Below are 17,749 nucleotides of genomic sequence, written 5' to 3'. Positions count from 1 at the left end.
GTAATAACTCTTTCTTTTGGAGACTTTCAATCAGGAATAAGTTTATTAAGAAGATTCATCTGTAATAATTCAACAAAGATTGAACCATCGATCCTTACTTCAGTATCAGTAGGATGTTTACAACTCACAAAAACCATAAAAAGAAGACTGAAATAGTACTTGAAACCTTTACAAAACTCGTAAGACAAAAGAATGACAAATTAGTTCACAACATAATATAGCAGTTCTTCCTGCCATATTACCTGGTGCTTGTGCCGGTGGAAGATAGCAGAAGCCACTGATATAGCCAAGATGAACATAAGCTGACCCGAACAGCGCCGTTATAAATAAAAAAGAACAAAAATAATAACAACATGGCAATTCTTCCTGATCTCACAATGACAAATTAGTTAACAAAATGGCAGTTCTTCCTGATTTCACCCTTCCACCCTGTGAGAACATCCAAGGTACCCATATGCACCATTGCATCTGCAAATTTCTTACCCCACACGCGGCCATATCTCGCGTTGAAGTTCACCATTTTCGCAGTTTTAGGATTACTCATCAATGTTTGATCAGAAACTAATAGCCCCTTCTTACTCTTCAAATCCATGTAGTATCTATTATCCAATTTGTTTGGTGTTAGAACATCAAGATTAGCAGGGTTAGCGACTCCTGTTCCATTTGTAAGTGCTTCTGGTGGGCAAATGGACTTTAACATTTTTGCATATTCAGGATCAATTGGCAGATTTTGTTGCTTGTTTTGAGGGTATAGTCGACTTGCAAAAATAGCACAATGAGCAATACCAATAGAATGTGCACCAGAGAGGGTCACCATTTCATCAACCGACATCCCTTTTCTTGCAAAATTCTTGATCAGTTCCTTGACACCAACAAATGGAGAGGGAAGATTGGCTAAGGCCTCGTCCTTGATAGAAACACGCCCATCACGACGTCCTGCTTGGACAGCATAGTTTATTTTCCCAACTTTGTAAGAACTGTCACGAGCAGCAAAGGCGAGAATGTCTGCACACGAGACAGTTCCCGGGCATGCAGCCTCAAGCTTAGCTTTAGCTGCATCAATCACCTCAAAACCTCGTAAGCTGTTTTTGTTCGCTACACTTTCCTTTTCTGAATTTGGTCCATCCAATAGCACAGATGCATCACATCCCTAAAGTACATAAAATGCAGAAAACAATATTAAGTTGATGATGAAATTATCAAGCGTAGCACTTGTTGAACTATGTGACAACCTCATTTAAAAGCTTAATGAGACGATCACACAATTCAACATGGTAACAGAGAAAGTCGAGATCGTGAGTTCAAATCTCACCGCCACCAAAAAATCAAAAATTTCCGCATATTTAGTCCATGAAAGCTAACCAGGCTCACACATGAGGGGTGTGTTGAGACATAATATAATTAGGTAAGTAACATTGTGCTCTCTTTAACAGCTTATGAGTTTACATGGAATGGTCACACAGTTTAACATGCAGGAAAAATTAAGGAAATAATGAAATTATTAATAGAACACTATCATGTTAGACAGAAGGACATAACATACCCTCACAAAGCAGTCATGAAAATGTAGCCTGATAAGGCCAGCAGCTATGCCTGGATTACGCGAAACGGCTTTGTACACAACATTTCTCACAATGGATTCAGCAGAGGGACAAGTATGTTGATAGAAACCTACTTTAAGTGGACAGTGTGGTTGTTTTTTTGCCAAGGAAGAGACTGAAAGGGATAAAACCAGGCAAGAAACTAGTGCAATAACTGAACAATTGTAGCCCTTTGAATCCATTCTTTGTGGCTCAAGAGCAGCTAGCTACTTTGGCTTTTTTCTCTAGTTTCTCTCCCCAGGTTATGTATAATATTATGTATACTATGGAGCTTTTATAGTTTGCAATATGCCTTGTAGCTATTTCCAGCACATAAAGAAGAAATCTTATGTCAATATTAAAACAGAACATGATTGCCTGTAATACTAACTGCAAAGGTTGAAGTTTTCTTTAGTTTCTATCAACTTTGAAGAGTTCAACAGCTACCACTTTATTATATCCATGAAAAGTTTAAGTTGACAGTCCTTTTCCTTCAGCGAATGACCGTATAATAGTGCTTTTAGCGAAGCTGAGATGATCAATAACCAAGAATCTGAATTGATTTACTGTGGTTTACCTGAACGGAAATTGATTAACTTTTAACTAATTATCAAATGTTAATGAGGTAAAAATAGCTGTTGGCAGAAAAGCAGGAGATTCCTGGTTCTGGATAACTTGAGTCACAATGCAAAATCTATAGGCAAATTGTGAGAACCAAAAATTTACATAAGTTTCTTGATGTATAAACAAATTCCATTTGAAGGTCAAATTTGCTTGTTTATTTGATTAGTTAGTTGGTAGCCACTATGTTCTCTTTCTGGTACAGATATTGAATGTCAACTCCTTATTATAAGTTGTAAGAAGTCTTGACTTTTTTTTATCTGATTAAATATTTCCTGATAACTTATTCCACTAACTGAATTCCCTATTATATAACAAGTAGCAATGTTCCACCTGCTCTCTGCTACTTAAAAAATGCTTGTGAGTTGTGTCAGAGACGGTTAAATATGCCAAGACTTGTTTTGATATGTGTTGAGCTGTATTTTTCGCTGTTAGTTTGAAATTGGTCAACCAAAATATGTGATGCTTCCACGGATTTACAACAATGAAACCATATAAAGGTATGGCGTACCAGTCAATGAAATTGGTTAAAATACGTGGGAGAACAGAGTTCAGATTCCAGCACAGTCAAAAAATGCTAGGTGATTTCTTCTCATTTGTCTAAGCTTTAGTGCTCCCAGTTACGCGATTCTGCTGGTGACATATAATGGAATAGCCAAAGTGTGTGCAAGTTGGTCCGGACACCACAGTTTTAAAAAAATGAAAATCATATACAACCTTGACCATTGAAATGAGTAGTTTTCTATAGGTATAATGGCTATATGAAAGGTTACCTAGACCCAATAACATGTAGAATACAAGAATATAAAGTGCATGTGAATGGTGCACAATTGGAATCAAACTTACAATATATAGTTTAAGAGATGACAAATTTTCAAATTGGTTGAAATCGTTTAGTAGCTTAAAATAGAACATGATTGTCGATACTAGCAACTGTAATGTTGAAAATTTCTTGGACTTGGCTGTCCCTACAACAGCTCCATTTCTATGACATATAAATGCTGGTCATCTGGTAATTACACTGTAATCAGAATCATTTGCTATGATATGAGACTTGGATAATTTATCAGAGATACGATACTGAGAATGATTTAATTCTGCCCTTGGGAGCTAGCTTCACATTGTCAGCATAAATTAGCATAAAACTAGTAAATTTATGATGAATACCCTCGATATAGAAGTGAGTTTTCGAACAATCTATTACGACTTGCTAGAGATTGAAGCGTATAATTATTGTTGTATGATCATGTGAATTTGGTTATGTGTGTTTCAATCAAGAATGAAACCTTGGAACATCTTCCCTCAACAGAGAAAGAGAAAACTAAGCAAGGAATCCAATCGTTAAACCAATGCAGGAGGTTCCATCACATATACCTAAAGGAAGCATTTGTTTAAGGTACTTGCATTAAATTCCTGACAAATTTGTTTTCTCAAATTGCTTAACAGATTCAAACACCCAATTACAGTTATCGATAAGATCACCCTGTTTATCCTTCGATTTCTCTTACAAACACCTACATTTGGTTTTCTCAGATGTTTAACATGCACTTGCTATCTATATCAAAGAAAACAACACCAAATGCTCAAGAGCTTATTGCAATTTTAGATTAAAACTGTTAAAGCCTCATATTACACACAGGAAATCTTGATAAAGTCGTATAAAGCTCAAGCCTTAACATACAATTCCAGGCCATTAGACACCATCAAGCTGTACCAACAGCTTCTGCAGGCTTTTCTTCTGTTTGAGCCCGTTCCCCTGCTTCCCAGAAAGATGTTGGTTTTCCAGTCTTTGAGACGGTCTGGAGAACAGCTTCTGGTTGAACATTGCCCTTTACAGTCACTTTTTGCTCCTTCAGATCAATGTCAAAGTTTTCTACACCTGAAGATGGTTAATAAAGAAAACATGAGTCGATATTTTACTGATATTTATCTGTTATGAGACTATAAGCAAATAAGCGACTCAAGCTCTCGTTCTTTAGTCGTGCATAATGCTATCCAATAATCTCAGGCTTCTTGATAAAGCCCTTTAGCAAAATGGAGAAGATTCTGATCGGTGATTGAGTTAGCAGTCAAAAGAAGGAAAATTTGGCATATGGTGTAGGGTGACTGACTGAGTAAGAAAGATGACGAGGACTATAGAGGAGCATTCTTGGTCAGTTCTACTCATAGAATAGACTATAAACAACAATTTCATAGTTTACGCAAAGATGGATGAACCAACCAGAGCTGATGTTTTTTCAGAGATATGCAGATATGACAAGATAACTTTTCCCATAAAATAAGAAGCAAGCAAGCATGTGTACTCTGGCCTTTGCAGCAGTGCATGAGAGAATACACAATAGAAAGCGTCCATATGACAAAAGTAATGCTATGATGTATTCAGTTAATAGAGAATCAGAAGAAAATCTCAATCCCTTGTTTCATCTTATATGACTGTTTGACAGGGGACAAAGTTCAAGAAAGAAATAAAGACTTGACACATACTATACCCTTAGAACTTATGGTTTTAAACGTGCCATGACGTCATGACATTTCAATGATCATACGAGCATGTCATCAAGTGTAGAATAGGAAGTTTAAAGTCAAAAGAGTTTCTAAATATAGAAAGATATCATTTTCTTGGGAACATGCTCATATAAAATGAAACTAAGGGAGCAATATATTCTGATAGTATTAAGGAATAATCTTAAAACTGATCTTATCATGGCAATCATACATAGGAGGCTAGTAAGTTAAATGTTGTAAAGCACTAAGAATAATCCTAGTATAACTGTTTACCTTCCATTTTCCCCAACACCCTCTTTACAGCCCCGACACAGCCTTGGCATGACATGCCAACCTTGAGAACAACAGTCTGCCATCACAATGGTAAAACAAATTGCATTAAATTGACAGTTGCAGAGATGTAGAGTTATGAAAGCATAGCATAAAAATAGCACATTCATCAACTAGGCTCCACGGCATGAGGCTTTGGTAAGTTTAAGCTACTTACTGTTTAAATCTTTACTAGAAAGGGCGCAGCTAGGTGGGTGGAAGAGGGTTAGCCGAACCCCCTTCGCCCGAAAATTATACTGTGTATATAAGGTTGATATTTTTTTCCATGTACATATATTAGATGTTGAATCCCCTTAGCTTCTTCGCGTATTTACTTTTTTTATTTTTCGAATCCTCTCGGTGAAAATCCTGCTTTTGGCACTGTTTTCAAGTGTCACAAGACTCACAACAACCGTTGAACGTATGATGCTCAACTTTATATAACGTTTAGCGACTGTGGTATCAGATGACACCCCCCCCCCCCCCCAACAACCAAAAGAAGAAACTGAGAGTCTGTTTCAGATTTCGAGTTTATCTTCGACAATTTTTTTTTATATTTGAAGGTAGATATCTGTGAACCATGACACTTACGGGACCAGTTTAGTCTAAGTGAAATACTTAAGGGACACTTGGTCAAATCCAAAAGAAGAAAAACTGTCTTCCTTCATTCAAATTCATCAATTAATTGCTTTCTTGTTTCTTTGAGAAGATCTTGTTAACAAGCACTGTTTGAATCAATTCAACTACAACTTCTACTACTAAGAGCTCCATCATCGACACGAGTTGGAACAGCAAGATTCTCTTTATATTCTAGATCAACATAGCTTTCTAGATACTCAGGAACGGAACTACTTAACTACCCAATTAATAGTTGAATACAGCTACCAAACACAGTTGTAAACACAAAGAAATTCATTCATCTTCAAACAGTCATAGCTCATAATCATGCCAAGAGTGATTTTTTCCTATTAAAACAACAAATTCATTCCAAAACCATATCTCATCAGCTGAAACAAGAATGAACCAGATCAAATCCCCACTAAACAGGTAAAGCTTACCCAACCCTTCAATTAATTATTTCAAGATTACTCTTTAAGATTAACAAAGTCAGACAGCATATAAAAACCAATATTTGAATCTTCAACTTAGTTTATCTGCATATGGAAGAGAAAAGCTGAAGCCTAAACATTGAAAAGAAGAGGAAAAACCCTCATAATCATGTAAGAGTGATTTTCACGCCATTCAATCAATCAATCAACTACACTTTAATCTCAAACGCGTTGGGGATTTTCTTCCCATTATAACAACAAATTCATTCCAAATCCAAATCGAAATTCCTACTGACCATGCAAATTTCTTCAACCCCTTCACAGAACAAATTCAAAATTATGATTTAAAATTTACTAATTTGAAAAGAATAGGAAAATTAAAAGTACCTGAGACATGATGATGAGAAGAAACTTGAGAGGTTTTTGAAGAAAAAAAATGGTTTGATACAAAAAGTCAAGAGAGAAAATTTGGACCTTTCAATGGTGTGATATGAGAGGTGTCAAAGGCCTGCTATTTATACAAAAGGAAAAAAATAGTTTCTTTCTTATTTTCTTTCTATTTTGAAAAACAATTATATAAGGAAACCGTTAATTTGGGATTTGATTTAGTTAGTTGACCCACCGGCTAACATAATTGCTTATTTGGCTAAATTTCTAAAATCTGGTAAATTTAGCAAGTGTTTTTTTTTTGTTGTTGTCAAAATTGATTTTAGAAAGGTATTTTAAGAGAATAACAGTTTGTGTTTAATTTAATCATTAGAGAAATGTTATGTTAGTATCAAAGAAATAATTTTGTGTTCGGTTAATCTTTTTAACGAGAAGTTAAAAAATTTAACTTTATTACTTAGAATCACTTACTTAATTTTTTAAAATACTTGGTCGAACACTTTTTAGAAATAATATCAAGCTTTAATATATACACCTATACATTTAAATTAAGAGTATTATATATACTTACAATGTTCAATGGACATATGATTTCTATTGAGATGAGTGATATTCTTTCACAAAAGTCTTGAATTTAAATCTGAAAAAATAGAGAACGTTCTAATGATTGAGTAGTGTTTTACCTTTGAGTGACCAACTCAGCATGAAACAAAATTAATCGGATAAATTAGCTTTAGAATAAGATGCATATATAAATAAAGAAAAGAAAGAGGTATTCGTTGGACCTAACATTGATTTTCCTCAACAAAACTTAATCAATTTTTATAGCTGTACAAAATCCTTCTTCCTGTTTTTCTTTTTTCTTTTCTATATGGTAGTAGACTAGTAGTAGTACATGCACTTTATAATGTAGTACTATGTCCTTTATGCAGTACAAGCTCGTGAACCGAAAGATAAATAATAAAATATTCTTATTCTCCTCTTTTTCCAAAGGACATGAAAAAATCACTTTTCTTTAAGCCATCCATTTCAGATATGCTTAATTTCAATCTTGAAAAAATCGATCCCCTAATCTATATCCTTGACAAATCGAGTTAACTACAAGGAATTTCATTGAAGGGTGAACTTGGATGAGTTATCATTCAGGACAGAGTCAAGATTTTAACTTTATAGGTTTTGAATTTTAAAATAATAACTTCAAGTATTAATGATTGAGTTCTAAATTTGATATTTATAATAATGAATTTGATCCAAAATACATTGTTTGAGCAAAAGTTACTGCGTTCAGCTGAACTCATATCTCAACTTATGCCTCCGCCCCTCGTCCTCAAACACCAATGGACTGTGGTGTGCACGAGGATTGTTCAAGCAATGTTGACCTATTGTTAATGATCAATTTGTATAGTATTAAAATTAAATTTGGCATTTTGTGATTCAAAGACTTTAGTTTCTATAACAAATTAATGTTAATTTTGCATTATTTTTCAAATAATGTTGGCATGTGTTGTCGAATGACACCACTTGATTTTAAGTTGATTTCAAAGTCGTATATATGTAACAAATGTGGCTACGGCAGAAGACACATTTGAAGAGTTGGCAAATTACCTTTGGGACCTCGGAAAGATGCCTATATATAGAAGAGAAACATAATCTATTGGGGTTCATGCTACGAAGTCCTCTCTTTATTTTCTTAGTTGGTTAGATTAACTCGGGAACCTCTCTCCCTTCTTCCTTTTCTATTTCTTCTTCCCTCGAAAGATTTGGTTACTAATTTGGAGTAATTGTAATAGTTTGAAGATGAACTCTTATATTAATGTACATGATTGCAATTCTCCCTGTCAATACAATTCTCCTTCATTACATTGGTACTTTCATTGTCCCTGGTCTACTAATTGGGTGACTGCCAATGTTGCCCCACTTTCCAACTGCAGTTTTGGAGAAGATCTACACTTCCATCAAAACCGTACATGATTTAGGGTGTGTTTGGTATGAAGGAAAATATTTTTTAATTTTTTCATGTTTGGTTGGCTTAAATATTTTGGAATAATATTTTCCTCATAAACTAATTTTTCTTCAATTAGAGGGAAATATTTTATCTATCAAGAGAAGGAAAAACATTTTCCAAAACTCTTTTCCAACCTTCCCCCATTCCCCATTCCCCATCCCCACCAACCTTTACCAACCCACCCCAACTCCACCCTAAATAGAAATATTATTAATGTAGTTTCTTTTCATGTTATAGATTAAAAAAAAATTATTTCATTTCAACAAATGAGTATTTTCTTTTCACGATATAAAAAAAAATTATTTTAACAAAAAAGTACTTTCTTTTCAAGATGTAGAAAAAATATTTTCTTTCATTTCAACAAAATGATATAGTAAAAAAGTATTTTCTTTTATTGCAACAAAAAGAATATTTTTTTTTCATGATGTAAAAACAAGTATTTTCTTTCATTTCAACAAAATGAATATTTTCTTTTCATGATGTAGAAAAAATATTTTCTTTCATTTCAACAAAATGAATGCTTTATTTTCATGTTGTAGAAAATAGTACTTTCTTTTTCAACCAAAAAAGAGTATTTGTTTAGTTATGGAGCACAAATTTTAATGTTGTTTTGCGTAAAAAAGTAAAGCAATACATTAGTTCCTTTGGGTTTGTATAAATTTTCAGAAGAATAATTAAATTCTTGAAGAAAATAGAGTCATAAAAATAGAGCAAGGGAACATAAGGACTTGGGGGAAGGGGGTGAGAGAGTATCATAAAAACTTATTTTTCTAAAAAAAACTTTTTTCACTCTTTAGCCAAACATTATAAAATATTCTCCGAAAAAAGTTTTTCACCCATCAACCAAACAAGGAAAATAAGTGATAAAACCACTCATTTTCTATGAAAACATTCTCCATGGAAAACATTTTCCTTCGTACCAAACACACCTTAGTGATAGAGTTACAAGAAAGTAACTCACGTATGCTCTCTAATTTTAGCCACATGGGGTAAGTGCTGCAAGAGATGCAATTGGACTCAACAACTTTGGCAGAAACAACCAGTATTTTAAAAGGTATTTCTGGGACTCGTTCGGGGCTCGCCCCTAGGCGGGTCATGTGCAAAACGCCCTGGGGTTCATGTATGGGGCTTAGTTATGTGAGACTTACGTCCTAAGCGCCCGACCGTGCGTCCTAAACACGCCCAACGCTCGGGGCTCGCCTAACAGTTCTAACACAAATCACGTGTCGAATTTCCTAATTAATATCGTTGACGTTCAAAATTCTTTAACAAATTAATGATAAAAGTTCTATTCATCAATAGAAATATGAAGATTGAGCGTAACTCTAATAATAAGACATAGTATTGTGAATTTATATCTTCACTTGTTATTGGTCGTGTCTTAGTTCATTTGTCCCTCCTTGTTATACACTTTTATTAATTTGATATCTTAAACTAATTTGTATTTATTCATGAAGGAGTAATATTTTAATTATTGTACTAATAAGATTTTATTAATTATTTACTTTTAGGAAAGTAAAATGTGGAGTTTGATCATTTCTTTTAAGGAAATTGTAAGTTTTTAATTATTTGAAAGTTAAATATGTTATACGTGATATGTATGCATCAGTTATACTTAAGAATCATGCTAGATATTATTTTTCTATGAGTTCTTTAATTTTCTTTTAATTTTTAACTTTTAATTTATATTTTAAATTTTTTTGTGTTATAATGTTATTTTATTAATTTATAAATTAAAAATTTTAATATATATATATATATATATACGCCCCATGGCTCTTACTGAGGTACATGTAAAACGCATTTGACCTTGCCTTTTAAAACATTGGAAACAGCAATAGAGGAGGCCACCGTGGATGATGAGCCGGACAGTGTTGCGTTAGTTGGTGTCAATGAGAGTGACTTTGATTTAGTCGATGAAACCTCAATAGCTCTGGATCCACAATCTCTTGTTATTAAAGTTGGGGATACATTTCCAGAACTAGAGGGTTTCAAAGTTCTACCTATTGCTCTTGTTATCACATACTCTAAGGGAGAATTTATTCAAGTTGTCGTACTTGGTTTTCAAGAACCTGATTTGGGTATTGTTTCCTTCAACAGTCCTATGGAATTTTTTTACATTTTGAGCGGCCTAGAGTTGCTTACAACCTGTTCGATCAAATTCCTAAATCTAATGGACTGTATAGGTACTGGATGATGCCTAAAAATGTGACTGCCCAACATATGTTACTTCATTTTTCGTTTGATCCTGGTTCAGCAAATGGACTCATATCCGAAGGGGTAACACTGATGTTTGATAATAGTCTTCTATGGAATCTTCGCTATAGAATGTTTGGTGAGATGTTGGCAATTGGGATGGGAGATCAAGCAGGGGCTTTTGCATACCAAGTGTCTGATGGAAATTCTCAAAAAAACAACCATGGGTGTAGTTTCCTGTTTGCAAACAAGGAGTCGATTTTAATTTCTCTTAGTTACCACGATTGTCGAATACCTACTGAGATTGAGTAGAAATGCAGGTTTCCTTCAAAGCATCCTTAACCTTCAATATGGACATCAATTTTCCATGTACCACTGTCATTGTCTTGATACTATAGACAAACACCATCTCTAATGACACTGTCCGGAGCTGTTCAAAGTTGGCTCAAATGTCTTGATAATGAACCAGCAACTGTAGGGGTCTTTGTTTCTGCAGTTGCATCAGCTGTAGAAGATACACAGTCAAACCTTATGGACCAGATGCTTGACGAAATGCCTCCTTACTGCTCCAAGGTGTTCGATCCTAGGCCATCAGCTGCAACTGTCATTCTCGCGGCAATGGTACTTTATTTGACAAATGGACAATTAGAAGAGGACCATTTATTCATTGAATGTCCTCAACTGGTTGAATCTGGAATTCTAGGTTCGGCGATTGCATTTCAAGTGAATTTCACAAAGCAATTTGTTTGTGATGGTGATTGGAGAGGCAAATTTCAGGTTGCCAGATTTACTCAACTTCAGGTGAAGTTATCTCCCTTTGATTTTAGTGAGATTTTTTGCGAGTATTTAGCCTATTATACCCCATTTATTAGATATTATCGCACTACGAATTCATGCATGTAACTGGATAAATAACAGCCAGAGATTAACGATTGTTTTTGTCCATGTGTCCACCCGTCTTGGTCCCTCCTTACGCCCAGTCATACTTCACGCCTTTGACAGAGGTAGTGTCACGACCCGAAATTCCCACCTTCGAACCATGATGGCGCCTAACATTTCACTTACTAGGCAAGCCAACTTTAGAATAATATTATCCATTTTTAAAATAATTTTTAAATTTATTAATAACAAAGAAACAAATGCTGAAGTAAAGTCTGAAATGTAATGATTAATCCATAAAAATAATGTTGTCTAAATACCATCCCGGAACTGGTGTCACAAGTGCACGAGCTTCTAGAATAATACAAATAAAGGTTTGAATAAAATAAATTTGTTTGGATTTTGGAAACAAACACACAGCTAAAGTAAAATAGACGGGGACTTCAGAACTGCAGACGCTGTGCAGTTATACCTCAAGTCTCCTCTGGTAGCTGAAATCCGAGCAAATCTATGGTACGCCGTTGAGACCAACTCCGAAATCTGCACAAGAAGTGCAGAGTATAGTATCAGTACAACTGACCCCATGTACTGGTAAGTGCTGAGCCTAACCTCGACGAAGTAGTGACGAGGCTAAGGCAGGTCACTTACATTAACCTGTACGCAATATTAGTAACAACAACGAATAATAGAAATAAATCAGGTAACTCATTTATAATAGTTGAAGCTAACTCAGCAGTCATAACCAATTATTAATTCAACCAATTTTCGTTGCAGCGTGCAAACCGCTCTCACAATATATTCATTTTCAATCCTCCAATATATTTATTTTAATCAAATATATATATATATATATATATATATATATATATATATATATATATTTATATATAGACTTTTAAATAAGTCTGTTGCGGCGTGCAATCCGATCCCCCAATATGGACTTTTTAATAAGTCTGTTGCGACGTGCAACCCGATCCCCCAATATGGACTTTTTAATAAGTCTGTTGCGGAGCGCAACCCGATCCCCCAATATGTTCATTTCAAATCAATTCTCCTGCGGCGTGCAACCCGTTCCTCCAATATATTCATTTTAATCAATTCTTATAAAAGAAATTACTCCAATAAATGCAATAATTAATATGAAATTATAAGTCAACGAGCATACAATAATTATAATTTAATTATGAAACAAACAATGTCAAATATCAATTTATTATGGAAATCAGGAAGAAAATAGGCAGTTTACTATTTAATATGCTAAATGTCAAGTAGTAATTAATGCACATAAATCAAATCAGCATGTAGCAATTATTGCAGGAATTCAAGAATTTATATTTGACAAAGAATAGGAGAGAAATAATTTTTATAACAATTAATTCATGATTTAAAACGATTTATGATTTTTCAAGTAATTATGCAAACAATTAATTTGACGACGTATAGACACTCGTCACCTCGCCTATGCATCGTTCACATGTATTTCACATAACAAATAGTTTAAGAGTTTTATTCCCTCAAGTCAAGGTTAACCACGACTCTTACCTCGCTTTGCAAATTCCAATAAATTATTCGACCACAGCTTTTCCTTTTGAATTTGTCTCCAAAAGTGTCAAATCTATTCACAAACAATTCGATATACTCAATACGAATTATAGGAATTAATTCCATATGAATTTACTAATTTTCGGATAAAAATTCGAAATTCATTTAAATATTCGACAGTGGGACCCACGTCTCAAATCCCGGAAAAACTCGCGAAATTCAAACACCCGTTCCGCTACGAGTTCAACCATACAAAAATTATCCAATTCCGATGTCAAATGGACCTTCAAATCTTAAATTTTCGTTTTTGGAAGATTTTATAAAAAACTGATTTTTCTTCCATAAATTCACGGATTCATGATGTAATTGAGCATGGAATCATGAAATATAATCAATATAGGATAAGGAACACTTACTCCAATATTTTTCCGTGAAAATCGCCCAAGAATCGCCTTACCCGAGCTCAAAAATGGAAAAGAGTTGAAAATGGGACGAATCCCATTTTCCAGAACTTAAGTTCTGTTTCTGGAATTTTTACCCTTCGCGAACGCGGTCAGTGCCTCGCGTTTGCGAAGCACAAAACGTGCCAGTCCAATTTACTCTTCGCGTTCGCGAACGCGAACAAGAACACACTAGAAGCCTGAAGACTGCAGAAAACCAGATTTTCTAAGTCCGAAATCATCCCGTAGCTTATCCGAAACTCACCCGAGCCCTCGGGTCTCCAAACCAAACATGCACCCAAATCCTAAAACATCATACGAACTTGCTCGCGCGATCAAATCGCCAAAATAACACCTAGAACTACGAATCGGACACCAAATCAAAGGAAATTTTCAAGAAAACTTTAAAACTTATATTTTTCAACTGGACGTCCGAATCGCGTCAAATCAACTTCGATTCTCACCAAATTCGGCAGACAAGTCATAAATATTATAGTGGACCTATACCGGGCTCCGGAACCTAAATACGGACCCGGTGTCAATAAATCCAACATCAGTAAATTCTTAAAAATCATTAAGCTTTCAAACTTTTAATTTTTCATCAAAATTCCATATCTCGGGCTAGGGACCTCGAAATTCGATTCCGGACATACGCCCAAGTCCCAAATCACGATACGGACCTACCGGAACTGTCAAAACATTGATCCGAGTCTGTTTGCTCAAAATGTTGACCAAAGTCAACTCAGTTGAGTTTTAAAGTTCTATTTCACATTTTAATCCATTTTTCACATAAAAACTTTTCGGAAAATTTTACGGACTATGCACGCAAGTCGAGGAGTGATAAATAGTGTTTTTTGAGGTCTTAGAACACAGAATTAATTATTAAATTTAAAGATGACATTTTGGGTCATCACAGGTAGAGATATTTGGATTTATGTAGAATGTGAGCTCTCACTTCAAGAACTCTCATCTTTTAGTCTTTTGATGTTGACATTAATTGCACATGAATGGTTTGAGAAAAGTGCTAAAAGAGCATTTACATATTTGTGTGTCAGTGTTAGAGTTATGGAGCATCGGTTTACATTGCTCCATTACTAAATCCTTGTGATGCAGCCAAATTCTATTCTTATTTCCAACTGAAGTACGTGTATATCTCCTTTCTATTTGATGGCTATTTGCGGGTCCCTGAAGATGGTATGACAAAGCAGGGATTAATTGATTCATGGTTCAGAGACGTCTCTGCTAGCTTACTTTTTGCTAATATCCCAGAACCTGAGTATCTCATTAGTGCAGCTACTAAGCTTCATGCCACCTTAGCCATTGCTAACACTATTTTTTATGCTCATGCTGGTGTCATTGCTGGTTCGCATATCACAAGTATTATCACTAAGCTTACAGATGCTGCAAGTTCATATGGTTTGTCCAATGATGTTAGCAATATAGATTTTAATAACAGGTTGTCCAATCACTATAGCTGGACCTTAAGAGCGGACTGAGTAGGGCTGTTCATTTGGATCGGATATCCGAAATCCGAACTGATCCGCTCAATTTCGGATTTCGGATATTTGAATCGGATTTCGGATTGTGTTTATTAAAATTTCGGATATTCGGATCGAATTCGGATTGGTATAATTGTAACCCAATCCGATCCGAAATCCGAAATTATTAGGGCATGTATAAATATTAAACTTTAATTTCGGATGGTCAGTACTTCCTTTACATCTTCCTCCAAGTTATTACCTTTACAATTACTGGATTTATCTATATTAGTACCATAGTACTCTCATAATTGCAGAAACATGAATTTTTCTTACTGTATTGCCTCTTTTACAAAGAAATATACATATGAGTTTGCAACTTTGAGGCATAATAATCTGATCCGAAATCCGAAAATTCGATCCGATCCAAACTTTAAAATCCGATCCGATCCGATATTAATTTGGATCGAATTCGGATTGCATTTTGTAGAATCCGAAATCCGAATCCGAAATGTGTTAAATCCGATCCGATCCGATCCATGCACATCCCTAGGACTGAGGGAGGCCTTTATCAGTAAACCTATTGTCTTGAGGAGAACACGAACAACTTGTGAGGGGGAAAGTAGTGTGGTATCGATTGCAAAATGTTTCGAGGGTGCATTGGAGCCGTTTAATTTGATGAAACTCGCTAGGTATCAACCATTTGACACAACATTTGTTAGCGTGATCCGTTCGTGTTCGACGTTTGCTCAATTTAGACAGAGGCAACAGATTCATTCTAATAATATAAGCACGGGACTATATCTGTGGTTGCAATTGTTAGTCCCTTGTTTATCATGTATTCAACCTCTGGATGTTTTGCTATAGCTGCAAGGAATTTTGATGAATTGGGAGAAGCTGATATTGTTTTGTGCACATTGGACTGCATCCGAGAAAATGTTTTCGGTGCTACCATGTTCGAGATTGTACCCAGGTTCCATCTAGTTGAATCCTATCTCATGGAAAAACAGTTTGCCGCTAATGTAATTATGTTCACAGTTGGTGTGCGATTGCTAACAAGCCAATTTTCGTCGTTGGTGCCAGTGGCTCAAGAAAAAGCCTTGTTGGCTTACTGAGAGAAAGACTTTGTGTTCTAACTAGGTGGCAGGTTTTTATGTGCATTTTGAACATCATGACATTACAATTTAGTTGGCTAAGGATCCAGATTAGCCTTGTGACTCAAAAGCCAGCATTCATTCCTTCTATTTTACTTGAGAACAATTTGTATGGAATGCCTGATGCAGCTATGGTTGAATTTGAAACTTCTATCTCTATTGCCTTTGTGTTAGCTCATGTACATGTTTACATATTCTTCTTTGGCCATACAGAACACTTTGGCTTGGCGATAATGGGTGGGGAGACTACAACCCACGTTGTTATTGGCTCGAAAACCTTGAGGACAAGGTTTTTATTGGGGGCAGGAGTATTGTAACAAATGTGGCTACGGTGGAAGACACACTTGAAGAGTTGGCAAATTACCTTTGGGACCCCGGAAAGATGCCTATATATAGAAGAAAAACATAATCTATTAGGGCTCATGCTATGAAGTCGTCTCTTTATTTTCTTAGTTGGTTAGATTAACTCTGGAACCTCCCTCCCTTCTTCATTTTCTGTTTCTTCTTCCCTTGGAAAGATTTGGTTACTAATTTTGGAGTAGTTGTAATAGTTTGAAGATGAACTCTTATATTAATATACACGATTGCAATTCTCCCTATCGATATAATTCCCCTTCATTACAATATACCTCTAGACTAGAGTTAAAGTTTTTCAAGTACTTCATTCTCTATTTTTACCTTATTTTGGGGTAGTATATATATCAAGTACTATAGTTCGTTAAACTTCATGAACTAGAATCAGAGATATTATATGTGTACATGCTCACTAGTTTGATTAATTTTTGCGCTTTAAGCATTTAGGACTTAAAATCTACTAGTCTGATTAATTGGGATTCATAAATCAACTCCTAGAAAAAAGTTCATGACTTTTGATTGGGGACGAAAGAATTCTTGCCATCCCATCATTACCCTTTTAATATGTGGCACATAATGCATGAGCATATTCTCAATGCGAGATTTAAAGGTAACATATGAACTTTGACAGCCATATATATGCTCCTTGCATTTTCAAATTGATTATTCCAAGTATTGGCATCAAATCCTATACATCTAATTTAATATACACATTTTGGTCTCGTACAGTTTGGTGAATAAGAGTCAAAACTCGTTAGTTACTCTTAACTGTTTATGAATTATCCTCAAGGTAACTTTGTCTACTAAGAGTAAGGGTATTCACGGTTCGGTTTGGTCGGTTTTTTTATTAAAACCAAAACCAAACAAATTTAATCGGTTTTTAAAATTTTAAAACCAAAACAAAACCAAATTAAATACAAACCATCGGTTTGGTTGTTGTTGATTTGGTTCGGTTTGGTTCGGGTTTTCGGTTCTTAATAAGCTAATGATAAGTCGATAATAGTAAAACGACACTATACAACAATATTTTATGTACTACTAGAGCATAAATTCAAATACCTACAGTGATAGTTCTTTTAACTATTTACATTTGAAACTGTAGCATATAATATAAAGCAGAGTATTAAAATTGTAGCAATAATATAAGATAGAAAACTATACCGGGTGAACTAAGTTGCAGTACATGATAGAATCAAAAGAACAAGCCAAAATAAAGGTTCCAAAGTACAAACATCACTTTGTTGAATCAA

At 34.9% G+C, this 17,749-nt stretch overlaps 3 protein-coding genes across 4 annotated transcripts; 1 reads left to right on the top strand and 2 right to left on the bottom strand.

Moving 5' to 3' along the window:
- Window positions 1-30: 30 nt before the first annotated feature.
- On the bottom strand, window positions 31-1,859 carry LOC104111761 (peroxidase 5-like). The gene is made up of 2 exons (XM_009621529.4): window positions 1,544-1,859; window positions 31-1,150 (listed from the first exon to the last, which is right to left on the bottom strand). The coding sequence occupies exons 1-2, from the start codon at window positions 1,781-1,783 to the stop codon at window positions 386-388; spliced, it is 1,005 nt and encodes a 334-aa protein (XP_009619824.1). The 5' UTR covers window positions 1,784-1,859; the 3' UTR covers window positions 31-385.
- A 1,922-nt stretch (window positions 1,860-3,781) lies between these two features.
- LOC104111762 (copper transport protein ATX1-like) lies at window positions 3,782-7,272 on the bottom strand. Of its 2 annotated transcripts, none has more exons than XM_009621531.4 (3): window positions 7,135-7,272; window positions 4,980-5,055; window positions 3,782-4,080 (listed from the first exon to the last, which is right to left on the bottom strand). In XM_009621531.4, the coding sequence occupies exons 2-3, from the start codon at window positions 5,032-5,034 to the stop codon at window positions 3,905-3,907; spliced, it is 231 nt and encodes a 76-aa protein (XP_009619826.1). In that variant the 5' UTR covers window positions 5,035-5,055; window positions 7,135-7,272; the 3' UTR covers window positions 3,782-3,904. The 2 variants fall into 2 exon arrangements, with proteins under 2 accessions (XP_009619826.1, XP_009619825.1); XM_009621530.4 differs by lacking the exon at window positions 7,135-7,272 and adding an exon at window positions 6,452-6,611.
- Window positions 7,273-10,255: 2,983 nt separating this feature from the next.
- Window positions 10,256-16,753, top strand: LOC138910819 (uncharacterized). The gene is made up of 2 exons (XM_070202082.1): window positions 10,256-11,453; window positions 16,359-16,753. The coding sequence occupies exons 1-2, from the start codon at window positions 11,067-11,069 to the stop codon at window positions 16,377-16,379; spliced, it is 408 nt and encodes a 135-aa protein (XP_070058183.1). The 5' UTR covers window positions 10,256-11,066; the 3' UTR covers window positions 16,380-16,753.
- Window positions 16,754-17,749: the final 996 nt, after the last annotated feature.

Source organism: Nicotiana tomentosiformis, chromosome 5 (genome assembly GCF_000390325.3).
Source record: "Nicotiana tomentosiformis chromosome 5, ASM39032v3, whole genome shotgun sequence".
NCBI classification, from domain to species: Eukaryota; Viridiplantae; Streptophyta; class Magnoliopsida; order Solanales; family Solanaceae; genus Nicotiana; species Nicotiana tomentosiformis.
The sequence above is the reverse complement of the archived record's forward strand: the minus strand, read 5'-3'. Positions and strand labels throughout refer to the sequence as shown.

What these genes read in the sequence shown, in the direction of transcription:
- LOC104111761 (XM_009621529.4), bottom strand. Translation starts at nt 1,783, where the DNA reads ATGGATTCAAAGGGCTACAATTGTTCAGTTATTGCACTAGTTTCTTGC. An exon ending in TTCATGACTGCTTTGTGAGG is followed by an intron (nt 1,151 to 1,543) that starts GTATGTTATGTC and finishes TATGTACTTTAG; the next exon opens with GGATGTGATGCATCTGTGCT.
- LOC104111762 (XM_009621530.4), bottom strand. An exon ending in GGTGTTGGGGAAAATGGAAG is followed by an intron (nt 4,081 to 4,979) that starts GTAAACAGTTAT and finishes AACCATCTTCAG; the next exon opens with GTGTAGAAAACTTTGACATT.
- LOC138910819 (XM_070202082.1), top strand. Translation starts at nt 11,067, where the DNA reads ATGACACTGTCCGGAGCTGTTCAAAGTTGGCTCAAATGTCTTGATAAT. An exon ending in CCAGATTTACTCAACTTCAG is followed by an intron (nt 11,454 to 16,358) that starts GTGAAGTTATCT and finishes TTGGCCATACAG; the next exon opens with AACACTTTGGCTTGGCGATA.